Raw genomic sequence first — 13,901 nt, 5'->3', positions numbered from 1 at the left:
AGTAACGGCGTAAAAAACCAATTTATTAGAATAGCGATTTCAGATTTTAACTTGACTTACCAATTTTTAAAATGCGTCGGTCAACCGTGAGTTCTAAGTCAGAAGAGTTAATTAAAAGATTAAAAGACTATAAGACTGTAAGATTTATAAATAAAAATAAATCGAAAATCGGAAAAACCTTCATCATAACCTTAAACTATTCTTTTATTTCTGCTTGCCGACTGACGTAGTATAAACTCTTAAAAGAGGATTTCAGCGCACTATTTGTTTTCTCTCTCTAGCGCACTCGCAACATAGACAAAATGCATTTGCACAGAATCGTTTTTTTTTTATGTTTTTAAGTAAATCTTAGAGTAAAATCACTCATTACAAAAAAGATAGAGAATAATATTTTTGAGGGAATGACATCGATTTCTCTAAATATTGTATCAAAACAATTTAAACATTTAAATGTACAACATTTTGAAACTCGGATACAAAGTCAAATGGAGTCAAAGTCACTTGACAACAAAATATGAAATCGATGTACCATTCCCTCTAAAATATTATTCTTTTTATCTTTTTTTGTAGTGGGTGATTTTACTCTAAGGTTACTTGAAAACATAGAAAAAAACGATTCTGCGCAAATGTGTCTTGTCTATGTTGCGCATGGGTCAGAGAGAGAAAACAAATAGTGCGCTGACATCCTCTTAAATGATATTATCATTGCGGATGTATGCCTACCATAGAACAATACCTACCGAGCTATATCTTCGCAGCCGCTCTCATGCCAACGGCACCGCCGCCCAAAAATTAAAATGTTCATAGGTACCTACCTAATATAACGAATATGTATTGATTTTGTATGGGACAGGGCCGCTTTAGGCATGATTTTAGAAAAAAAAAATAGGTCACCCGCAGGCCCCTTAAAGTCATGTTCGTAATGCTTATATAACAATATTATAATCTATCAGTGGCTTGGCGTGGCGCGTTGGCTGCTACCAGTCGCGGAATGCGACTGTGAGTAAGTAACGGCCACAGCTACTAGCTCCCGGATGGGTGACCACCTGGGTTCATAGTAGTTAAAAACCTTGCCACACATACACGCATTTGCTACCTACCGTAACAACCGTTAAAACAATCGTAAAATCAACCTCTACCGTACCAACCTCTTACCCCTACTACAGTTCATAACCCCTACAACAGCTAATGGCCATAGTCGCCGGGCTTAAGTTCAATAATAAAAAAAAAAATCTATTTATCCCCGGAATGGATTTTTCGGCTTCGGTTTCGTTTTGGGTTTTTACAAAAGACTTATTGCGATTTTGATTTTAATCTTAATTCTTAAAAATATGAAATTGAAGTAACGGTTAATACCGGTTTTACTAATAAATGTTTTTGAATCTCAAATTTTAAGTGGTCGTAATTCGTAGACCGTATCTGAGCGCACGCGGCAGTGCGCCAGGCCAAGTTCCAGCGATGTTAGTTTATATCTTTACACGAACCAATTCGCCCAGTTTTTCCAACCCATATATCTCTGTTTCCTCTATAGATAAACTTTTGAAATTTAAAACACAGATCAATCCCGAGTAGCTTAGGACGCTGTAAGAAAATGAGCCCTAAATATTGCGCCATTTCAAAATGGGAGGATTTCGAAATTTGCAATATTGTTACTGACTCACTCACTCACTGATCATCAAAATTATAAGACACTTTCCCTATAGGTAGAAACGTGAAATTTGGCACAAAGGTAGGATTTACAGTGTAATTAAAGGGAAAAATCTAAAAATTGAAATTTTTCAAAATTAATGCAGCTTTAGAGTGTATTTCTAAACGTATGAAGTGGTGCGCTTAGCACGCATAAACGTTTACTTTCAAACAGCGTTACAATATGGTAATAAGAAATTGTTTGTAGTTGACTTATATATATATTTATAAAACATAATAATGTTTTCGTAAATTTATTTTATTCAAATACAAAATATAATATAATTATTCAAATACAGAATATTTTAATAATATTCTTTGGTTTACGGACGATAATTTTACGTGATAACGTCATAAGAAAACATTGATGAAAAATTGCATACTCTTATGAATTGAATGGAATTATTGTCACTGAATTATCATTATTTTGTATAATACAAAGAAGGAGTTACCGAAATAGCCATTGTTGAATATAACCGTCTAAGAACTTTGTATAGGCCACACTTAACAACTATTCTATCTAAAAAGTCTCGACGACGAAAAATAAAAGATCGTAGTTGGCTATCTTTGCCTGGTATTGACAAGGCTCAAGAGTCCCATCTCTCAGCTCCTCGACAGGGACCCAAACGGTCTTAAAAGAGAAAATCTACGACGTGTAAAAAAAAATTAGGAAATTAAAAAATTAAAAATAAAATAACACGTCGTCCACGGTGCTCTGAAGCCCGCAAAAATAAATGATATCCCGACAAAAACCTAACGGTGAAAAAAGGCCAAGTTCCAAACTCCCACATGTATATTTGTAAAACCGTTGTTAAAGACTTAGATTACATTTATTTGTATATATATATATGTTTCAACAACTCAGAAACTACCCGTTGAAATTTTGATTTAGTAAGGTTGATTCTTATTTAAAAAAAACTCTTTATAACACCACAGTATACCTACTCATTAACTGGTTAGGTGCATATCTAAATAATTGGGAGTAAATGCATTCATAGCTGAAGCAAAAATTGTGAGTGAGAAGGCTTTGTGTGAATCCACCTGTAGAATGATATCGTGCAATCCGAAGTCCCAAAAGATGGTTCCGATGAGGACTCAGCAGCCAGATTCTTAGAAAAACATTTTGCACTTCTATAAACCAATAACTACGACTTCATCGTCGGATTCCATAAGTATTTTTAATTTTCAGAAATGGCGCCGAATTGAGTTCCAGTTTTTTATGGCTTAAAACTGCGGTGCGATGCACTGAAGGTCGCGGGGATATTGTACTCGACACAATAACAATACAGTTTTCTATTTAAACATGTCTGTATAATATATTATAATGATAAATAAAATATTACACAATACATATACCGATCGTGATATAATATAATTTAACACGCAGGACACGCGAGAATTATTGTATAATATAATATAATATATTTTTTAAATAATAAGATTAAAACTGGACCTCGACTTAACCGCGAATCCGGTAAGTAATACATTTTGTCATGTTAGTTTGCGTTCGTTTTATTTGTCGGACGCCTTTCGCAATACAATTATATAATATTTATATATATATATATCTATTATAAAATATTGTAAAGGGGTAACATATTATATTTTAATTGTAAGAATCGTTTCCGCACATATAACAATATGTATATTGGCTAGTAGTAGGCGTGTATACTATATAACTTGACGTGTAAAAACATTTAACCACGTCCGTTCAATAAATTTGTCTAAGTATAAATGTATATATAAATATAAGGGTTTAAATTTTGAGGGAGCACCGTTATAGGTTGCCGCACACCATGCTCGCCGTGACAATTATCATTAATACAACGGCAGTCGGTATAACGAGAACAATATTGATGAACTATTATATTGCACTTACAATATAAAACTAACAATCGTTGGCCGCTGCTAAATAACTCGGATCTCTCAAACAAAAAAAAAAAAACGGCGACGGGGAAAAAAGTTTGTTTTTGAAAACGGGTTGGATCCTACATTTTTTCCGTGGGTACTCGGGGCATATACCAAGGACGGCGAACTTGTATCACTCGTGTCACAGAGTCGAACCTGTTTACCATTTTGAGTGACTCGCCAATTATACATAATATATGTAATTCACAATTAATAGTGCAATTATTTCTGTGAAAAAAAAAAACAGACGTGCTAATCGAAAATAATTACGCATACGTTTATAATAAATCCTATAAAATTTTTTATATCATCAATAATGTAGTTGATTTTATGATAATGTTATTCCCATCTCGGGGATGTGACTCGATACTGCCGCTTACTGTTGAGCGGAAAAGTCTTCCAATTCAATTTCTTCCGTGACAATTTGGCCTTTTCCGCCGAGGGCTTGATTAAATCGACATTAGGAAATCGACTCGACACAGACATTAGCGGTGCAGCAGCATGTATTCAATTAAAATGACGTATTAATTGTGATCCCGGGATTGCTATAATTGGCCAGCCGAACAAATGCAGCGACAATAATGTCACGTCAAAAACTAATTTATAATTGATACATTCGAAACATGTATCGCTTTCAGATTTTGTTGTTTTAGTGTTTAATACTTGACTATATTTTAATTATGATGTGTATCGATGCAAATGACGTGTTCGTATTAATATGCAGATAGGCGCGGTAATAGCATTGATTATGACGTGTCATTATTCTACATGCAATGGCAATATAGTAAATAATGCAGAGTTTAGATGTGACAGCTGATTTAGTGATATCTGATCGGATTCTCAAGTCTGTGTATATTTTTAAATCATTTCATACTAACACGCCCCTGTCAAGTGCATAAGATTTTTGTTTTCGACACACAGCTATGCTATGGTGAAGTTCGCCGTCCCTGGTACGTACGAATACGTCTTTAATATAATCTGATATAATATTAAATATGTGTATGTCTATATTTATTATAATAGGTAATTAGTCAAATATGATAAACACTATATAAATGGTATAGTATAATGTTATGTATATAGTAATGTAGTTAAATTATCACAAATCACAAAATGTATATAGCACTGCACACACCCAACACGCGTTACACGTAAAAATAGAGATATCATTTAATATAATATATTTCATAGAGTCGTTTGTAAGTATAATATTTATGTTTTAAAATTAAAATTCACCTAAACGAGATATTGAGTGTCGGGAGACGACGGGAAGAGAGGGATGACCAGCAATACAGAAGTATCATAGGTTGACGAGGGAGTATATAGGTACGGGAGTGGTGGTCGAGAACGTCACATTCGGACATGCACACACACACAAATGTATGATATTATATTAAATAATAAAATATAAATGTATTGAATATTATATGAGACTATTTTTTTTTTTCGGGAGGAGGAGATATTCCTAATGTGTTTGAATTAATAGTCTACGACGTTGTAATAATGTGTTTATATATTTTTTTAATTTTTCGCCGCTACGTTTCCGACCTCGTTGTCTTCGATCCCGGACGTCTTCACGCTCCGCTTCACCACGGTCGTTTCCAAGTCAGCATTCACCTGACCTTTCGCTGGAGTCTCCATGTCTCTTCTCGTCTTTGCAGAGAACTTGTCGTTTTTCATCTGGTGGATACCGTTTGGTTCTTAAAGTACAGGAGAAACCATATCAAATTAATATTTTAATATTAGAATTATATATTTTATGAATTGGAATAAGTTATATGATTTGTCGCTGACAGTTGATAATAATAATTGTTATAGTAGTATACGTGTATATAATGATAAAAACACAATTACATAGTTAAAATTACATTTAAAAAAGTTCTCAAGTATTAATATTATAATCAGTACGATCTTATAGGTACCTGGATTTGGGTAGGCATCTAGGTATTTGCTAAAACCTTCCTTGGCGGCGGCCATCAGTTCCGGGTGTTCGGTCAACGTATCCGAAAGCGAAGTTATCAGTAAATCTAAAACGCAAACAATATATAGATAATATTATTTATAAGTTGAAAATTATGATTTTTTACCAACATGCTTATAAGGTACCCTGGTAAAATAACTATCGATGTTTATTTTTAGGTAATTCATAATTAAATGTACGCCGAGAATATATACGCTGTTATATATATATGTATATGTAATTTAATTTATCTTTGACCGTCTGTTTATGTATTTTTGACTTACCCAAAATTTTTTTTTCAAGGGCTCTAGAAATCCTTCCTCGGCTCGCTTCGGTTTCCAAGAAGTCCGTGAACTTTTGCAAAGATTCTTGAGCTTCCGATCCACCTGAAATTCGAAAAACATTATTCCGCCTCATCGTTCAATGAAATCGATGATGTGTCATAATTTTAGGTAGACCGAATCATCGATTTTTGCGTTTGCAAAGTAAACATAACGTTGTAGACCTGAAAATTGTATCCACTTATTGTCCCTGTCTTAACTATGGCTCAGTTTAAAGGGAAGAATTCGATCTACCGACATTTATTTTAGAATGTAAACTATTTACAAACTTACAACCCACATATATTATGTTTCACACATCACACAATGTTTGTAAAGTTGGTTACTAGTTTGTATAGTATTCACATCTTGTTTAGAACGTCTACAATAGGGGCATGTTAGTAAAGGGCATATTTTTGCTTTTAGCAATCGACATTATACTTTAATTTGCGATGTATATTTTTATGTAATGTAATACGTCTAAGCATGTAAAATAGGTTATTAGAATTCGCGACAGTTATTATATACTTTGCTTTGAGTGCAATAAAAAAAAAAGCATTTTTCCTACGATGTTACAATTTAGAAAAAAATGTCTAGGATGTTATTTAAATTTTCATGTTTATATTAAAGCTTACACAAAATGTATCTTCTTTAAATTATCATAGCTAGCGACATTATCTGGTTATCTATGTATAATTCTAAAGGAACACTTAATATATTTTATTATAAGTACCTACCTCATATTTTTTAGAGAATGACCGTAATATTACTAATACTGTTATTATTTATTATAATAATAATAATATTGACGAATATGACCTTAAATTGCATATCCAGAGCGCCGTCTTACAACTGTACACACGACTGTATATTTTAAATCAATCAATATGAAAAGAAGTTATGCTCATTTTTTTTTATTTCTCTTTTAACAATTACGTAAACAATAATTGTTGGTTAATATAATACCAAAGCCACTGAACGAATACTACGAAATTATAAATATAATCTATAACAGTGATGTATTCTTTGCTCAACCATTTCACTTTACTTTTTGATAGACATTTTTTGGTGATTATTTCGATAAATTTATCACAATATTTTAGACGTATGCGATCTGATACCTCGCGTTCGTTAATATTTTTAGACGTACATGTACATCGGTACATCCGATAATTCTATATTCCTACCTATTCCCCGTAGTAAAATTATACAGAGCTGCGTAAAACACAATTTGACACGGAGACTCAAAATATTGGTATAATTAAATATTAACATAAACAAGGGGGAAAAATTAATTGCTTCCACGCAAACTTAAAAAGACCACTGTATGCCTTATAAAGTTCAAATTCTCGTCCGAGCTACTGCCAACAATAGAATTTAGATATTTTAATAATAATTAAAACAATTTTTTTTTTATCAAATTAAAGCTTTGTGTGGTATAACAATTTATATAGCCTCCTCTGCATACTATACATCGGTAGCTACTGACTTGACTTACCGATGAAAAGTCCTTGGTTGAACATGAGCTTAGCTAGTTGATAAATAATTTCGTCCATCATTGTCTGGGCATACGTATAGTCCGATGGAGCTGTCAGCGTTTCCAAAAGTCGATTATACTGCGAATCAGACATGCGTAGTTTGGCTTCCAAGATTTTTCGAATTCCTGAAATGATTAATATAAATAGGTTATTCATAAAAGTGAAACAAAGTTAATTTTACGGTCAGTACGTTTCGAGTTGTAATCTTCTTCATCCAAGTCGATACTTTTTTTGCTATACTTGTCTCTGAGTATCTGTTGCATTTCTTTTAGTTCGGTCAACGTTCCATCAATGTCATTGAAATCGGAAGATTCATAGTTCTTTTGGAATTTTATTGGGTTTTCCTGTAAAGAAAACGTTAAAATGTGAACGATTTTGGTTAACAAAATACATTCAACTCCAGTGGAATTCTCACAAAACGGATACATACCGATAATTTAACAAAACGCATATTGCAATATGAATTTCGTTTAAAGGGTAATATTTCTGACGCATAGCGTTTTCTTAATAAATAATATCATGCATATTATTCATTATGCATTGACAGTGATTAAATAAAAGTTAGAAATGTGGAACGAAAATCACCCGAGTGAACATTAAATAAAATGTGGCGTAACGCGTATTATACAATAATGTTAGGTATTAATCGTATGTAATACATTTCTACCTCAGGTTATATTATATGAAATATATTGGCGGCCGTTTTAATATGAAAATTACACGGCTAGACAGTGTGCGTGGCGCACAACACATAATATACCTAGACATACCTTTTTTTTGAACCAAGAACCGGGGACGGAACTATACTCTCTCACAGTGTTGGGTAAATTACTTTTAAAAAGTAATGAAATTACGTTACTCGTTACTTCAAATATTTTCATTTAAATTACATTAAATTTGCGTTACCTAAAATTATTTTTATCACGTTACATTACTTTTCATTAATAAAGTAGTGCGTTATAAATAACGTTACTTTTTGTTATCATTTTTTTAACCATAATATTCAATTCGTATTATTCAATAATTATTATGTACATATTTTACAATCATAGACCTAGTGATAATAGACCTATATTAGTGTTATGTACAAATGTACAATCATCTCACCTATATGGCTACATAGTCATAACTCATAAGTCATAAATCATAGTTAATTTTTATAAAATTTTATTTTTAAACCGAACTCTTTACTTTCTGCTAATAAAGTGATAACATTTATTCCTGGAATTTTTAGTAATATTGTTAACTATTATCGGAATCAAAAATAAATATAATCGATTTTTAATTTTTCTGGGATATCCTATACCTGTAATACATTCAAAACTTATTTTAATAACGTGGAAAATAACGCGTTAGTACTTTTCAAAGGTAATTTTGTTACAATTTCGTTACTTTAAGTAAAATGTAATGAAATTACTGCTGCGTTACTGGAAAAGTAATTGCGTTACAGTAATTTGTAATTTGCGTTACGTTACTACCCAACACTGCTCTCTCCGACTCTGCCGACTCCGGAATCTAGATACACCTAGGTACACATTTGCGGCGGACACACATTTCTCCCGCGGCTCGTTTTTTTCCGACGGGCAAACTTTTCGACGAAAATAATAGAACGATATTTGCAGTAAACGCGGGTTATTGTACGGTCGAAATGCGAATAATTTTAGGCGACGCACGCGATGACTTCTGCAGGGACGCAGCGATTATATTTTTGTGATGCATATCGTGATATTGCGCGGTGTATCGCCTCGATAATCGAAATTAAAATACGGTTGGACTATGTGCGTCGCACGATGATATAATAATATACCCATATACACCTGGATATACCCAGGTATATACCCGGATATACCCGGATATACTCAGGTATACATATCCCGTGCGGCGTGTACCGCGTACGCTCGCAATATTTTCACGTGGCTCGTTTTTGTCCAACAGACGAACTTTTGTAGTAATATTTCCAACGCTCGGTATTGTCATTTCAGTCGAAATACGAATTTCAAACGGCGCGCGCACGCGATGGCTGCAGCTCGTCGAACACGGTTATTAGGATATAGTCTGTCACACGTCATATTGCGGCAGCGTAATGCGTCGATAATATCATCGTAATGTAAGCAGGACACGTGAAATCTGAGAATTATTCGTACACAGCAGCGATAAAACAGAAATGTCGATTGTTTTACTACACCGGCCAATATGTATGTATGTACTATGTATATGTCATGCATGTATATACGTATATGTAAGGTATCTATATATGTATATGTTTATGTAATGTATGTATATATGTATTATATGTATGTATGTATAATATATGTATATGTATGTATGTATATATGTATATTGTATATATGTATGTATATGTATGTATATATGTATGTATATGTATGTATATATGTATATGTATGTATGTACGTATGTACCTACATGGCGTGGGTGCGCCGGGTACAAATGCGCTTGGGATGGGTTTCGAACGAATGCTTACAGCTACTTAACGTGGGCAGTTTCGATGTACGCAATAAATTATACGTTGTACAATATAAATATATACGGCGTGTGTTCTGCGCGTTTCTCGAGTACCTATGTGCACGCATACACATTACGGAATGATCCATTCCACCGCAGTCTGCTTAAATACATAACATTTTATAAGTCTGCGGTTATGTGATGTGGAAAAACAAAAATTTAATTGCGTTCCTTGTAAGGTCAAAATATGTAAGCTACACAGATTTTTAGCACAGTTATTTGGGATGTTTGGCCAGACATAAAATACAGGTCTAAAATCAAATCCAACCACGATAACTAAATTTTATTATTTCCTTGAAACCCACGGTGGCAACAATATTTAAACAAAAATAGCATGCTACTCGATATTTTTCCTCTGCAAAGAAAATCGAAGAACCATAGATAGGTATGTTTTATTGCGGATTTGTGTTTCTACAGAGATAAAAATCGGTTTTGCTAAATCAGCCGGAAAAAAAATTTGTACCCAAAACCATATATTATCTATGTTAAAATCATAGTTTTTCGTGATTTAACTATATTAAATGTGTATACCTATGTGTTCAAAAGTAAAATATAGCCTATGACCTTACTGCGGTTCTTGCTGAATCTATTGATGGGAGTTTTATGAAAATTGCAGGCTGAAAACTGTGGATTTCCACGAGGGTCATCGGTTTTATTCCTTTGATGTTATATATTAGATATATATTTATTGATTATAACACGACGTTGCCCGTGACAACTTAATTAAATAATGTTAATGGATTTACCGTGTCTTAGACTCCATTAAAAGTATAAGCTACACATATTTTTAACACAGCCATCGGGCGGTTTTGACTGAATCTAAAATACGAGTCTAAAATTATAATGGCAACCAGCCCGATACGAACAGAAATGTATATTCGTTTTTCGCGAGCCAACAATTATACGTGTGAGGGCACTATGATTTATTATATTATAGTCTCTATATAGATAATTTTAAGATCGTACGAGAACCGGATCACGTACGGCCTTGCAACTAATGCACTACAAATACTTAGACTTTCGAGTAGAGCTCACTGCACAGCTGGAAAGGGTCGGGGAACCACTGCTAAAGAGTATACGAATTCATATTATGTACTCACGATGTCTTTGCTTGATAATTCCACGCCTTGGTCGGAGTAACGGGCGTCGAGTCGGTACAGTTCCCTGTCGATCTTGTCTAAGTAGGCCAGCGCCGATTCGCGATCCAACTGAAACACACGAATCGCGGGGAATCCCGTTGTAAGACACGGCCATCACGTCACACTTATATAACGTGGTACGGCATATCGTGGTCGTCATCAAATATATGCAATATATTGATGAAACGTAGTCGAATCAAGCGCAGCGCATAGTTATTATAATCAGGGCTTTCATACATTTTTTTTTTTTTTTTTTTTGGCAAATTAAGGCATTAAGGTTTGAAACTCTGATGTGATTCCATCGTAGTTACTTATTTGTTGTCCGAAGACTGCCCGTCTTTAGGGCAGGGTGAACGCGGCCTACACCCCGCCCCTGCGCTTTTTGACATATTATTATGCAATACGCACAAACCTCATTTTTCAACCGTGAATTTTTTTTTATCCATTTAATTTGGTACATTTTAAACTAATTATGATTATTCAACATTTAAAAAATTACAACCATTTAATTCCAAACCTTCATAGATGCGTATTAGACAGACCGTTTTTAATAATATCAATATTATACATTTAATTAGTTGTAGGTAGGTATCTACCGAGTAAAACATTTTTCAAAAATATCGTTCGCGACTAGTCCATTTTTTTCAGGACATAACGTAATAGGTTTATGAGACGCAAGTGTAGTATTCAGTATTCACTCCTTCAGAAAGAGTAGGTATACCTTATCGTTTTTCATTGTTGTTTTGTTTAAAGTTTTTTCGTTTATAAATAATATATCAATAAAAAAATATTGTTTTTTATATAAACCTGCATGTTATACCTATATTTATTGTTATGGCTAAAGGGAAATTTATTGGTTTTATATACAACGATGTTTTTGTTTCGTATATTTTTTTTATCATCCTTTTCGTCTGAACACTTTTCTGGGTAGGGCTGATATTATGATATATAGTGTAGAACAAATACACGGTATGCCTTAACAAATCGAAAAAGGCTTTGAAGATGTCATTTTTTATGTTCTAAAATGTTTCTCTAAGCATATTACCTATCATAAGTAAAAAATATACGTAGACAACAATTAAAAAAGTTGATTGTAACAATTATTTAAATAATATTCAACTAAGTATATGATATTTCAGGAAATCAGTAAAGTACAGTCCTAATCAGTTTCAAATAACTGAGTGGGTCGATACTTCTGAAGTGCTCTGTGATCACCGAATAATAATATATTATTATGACGTATAGGTGTATTTGATTTTGTCATTAGTCACTACCGAGTGTAAACTGTAAAGTGCTTTTTAGATAGTATCGGTGGTTGAAAAACTGTAATATTTATAGTCACTGTCTGAAAACTTCAAATTGCGTAATAATAAATCTTTGAGGGTTACCTATGTGGTTCTCTGGAAATTCGATATGAACCATAATAATAATAATAACAATAATAATAATAATATACGCGTTACAATAATTATTATTATACGGTTTATACAATGTACAATGTACATAGCGTACCTATTCAGAAAATGATTATGACTATACAGGGTGATTTACCAAGCATGTTCACCACCATTATTTTATTTAATAATTAACTTATTAAAATTCTTATTTTTGGAATTTACGAATATAATAATTAAAGACACTGTCTTCAAATACTTGAGATTAATTTCTATTTGTTAAGGAGTGTTTTGTGGTGAGACAAACTTGTGTTTTACTATGAGATCTCCCCCTCTTTTTACTGTAAATTATTTAGTAGATAATTTTGGATTTGTCTATTTCAAAAGTTGAATGAGTAGTTTTTCAGTTAGATATTTAAACGTGTATTACTAAGAATAAGAGTCCTTGAAAATACTCGTTATAATTTTGATTTTGACACATCAATATTTTCAGAAAATATATTCACTGAATAATTTTTTATTTAAAAATGAGGATTCTCATTTGAAAAACAGATGTTTGTATCCCCACAGGATACTCCTTAAGTAGTATAAAAAATCTAAATAATTCAAAAATATGGTCTTAAAGTATATTTAAAAATTCAAAAAGCAGATTTTGAATAACTGAATCATTGACAAAAAAAATAAGATGGGGGCAAGCATGCTTGGAGAAACAACCTGTACGTTTTCAGAAACCGATATTATGTTAGTAAATATTGTGATTTTATGTGGGTTAAAAATGTGATAAAAAGCCACCGCATGGACATGGAAAATGGTGGAACACTCACTATACCGTCAAGCATAAAGAATGCCACCTGCAGTACAATGAATTACGGATCAAACAGAAATTATCAGAAACTTTATATAAAGTAGGGTACTCGCACTCGCACCCACTCCCGTACATCCAGAAAACTATTAAATTGCATTAACGAATTTGAACTCCGTCATCGAATTTAACCTAAGTAAATTAATGTAAAAATATAAATGGATAAACGTAAATAATGTAATCACCGGCTAATATCAATATCACGCAGTTGATTGTTGATGCCTTAAAATTTAAATAAATAATAAGAATAGAAAAAAAAAATCATTAATGTACCTCTCTATATTATAATGCTTATACCTATGAACAGGTCCATTCATAGTTTAAATTTCAAAATGAATAATTTATTATGCGCACGATATTATTATGTACACGTTTATATACATAAAATGTATTGTTGTCGTTATTATTATTTTATAGCGTGTGGGTGTACGTTTGAATTAAAATGTTTCCGTAAGGTGTATTTTTATCATTGTATGTTATATTACACTATATACTATCTTGGAAGTATAATAATATGTTAAACTAGAACGTTTTCTCTTCGTTTTTGTTGATTTAGTAACATCATGTAAAT

General features: G+C 32.7%; 1 protein-coding gene across 1 annotated transcript in view; it reads right to left on the bottom strand.

Annotated features, from left to right (window-relative positions):
* Window positions 1-2,975: 2,975 nt before the first annotated feature.
* The window catches only part of LOC132939965 (uncharacterized), a 111,030-nt gene continuing 100,104 nt past the window's right edge, over window positions 2,976-13,901 (bottom strand). The window contains 6 exon segments of the mRNA XM_061007412.1: window positions 2,976-5,294; window positions 5,517-5,621; window positions 5,839-5,940; window positions 7,373-7,537; window positions 7,603-7,756; window positions 11,036-11,143. Coding sequence (XP_060863395.1) covers window positions 5,116-5,294; window positions 5,517-5,621; window positions 5,839-5,940; window positions 7,373-7,537; window positions 7,603-7,756; window positions 11,036-11,143 — 813 coding nt within the window. The 3' untranslated portion in view covers window positions 2,976-5,115.

This window comes from Metopolophium dirhodum, chromosome 2 (assembly GCF_019925205.1).
Source record: "Metopolophium dirhodum isolate CAU chromosome 2, ASM1992520v1, whole genome shotgun sequence".
In the NCBI taxonomy this organism is placed as follows: Eukaryota; Metazoa; Arthropoda; class Insecta; order Hemiptera; family Aphididae; genus Metopolophium; species Metopolophium dirhodum.
The sequence above is the reverse complement of the archived record's forward strand: the minus strand, read 5'-3'. Positions and strand labels throughout refer to the sequence as shown.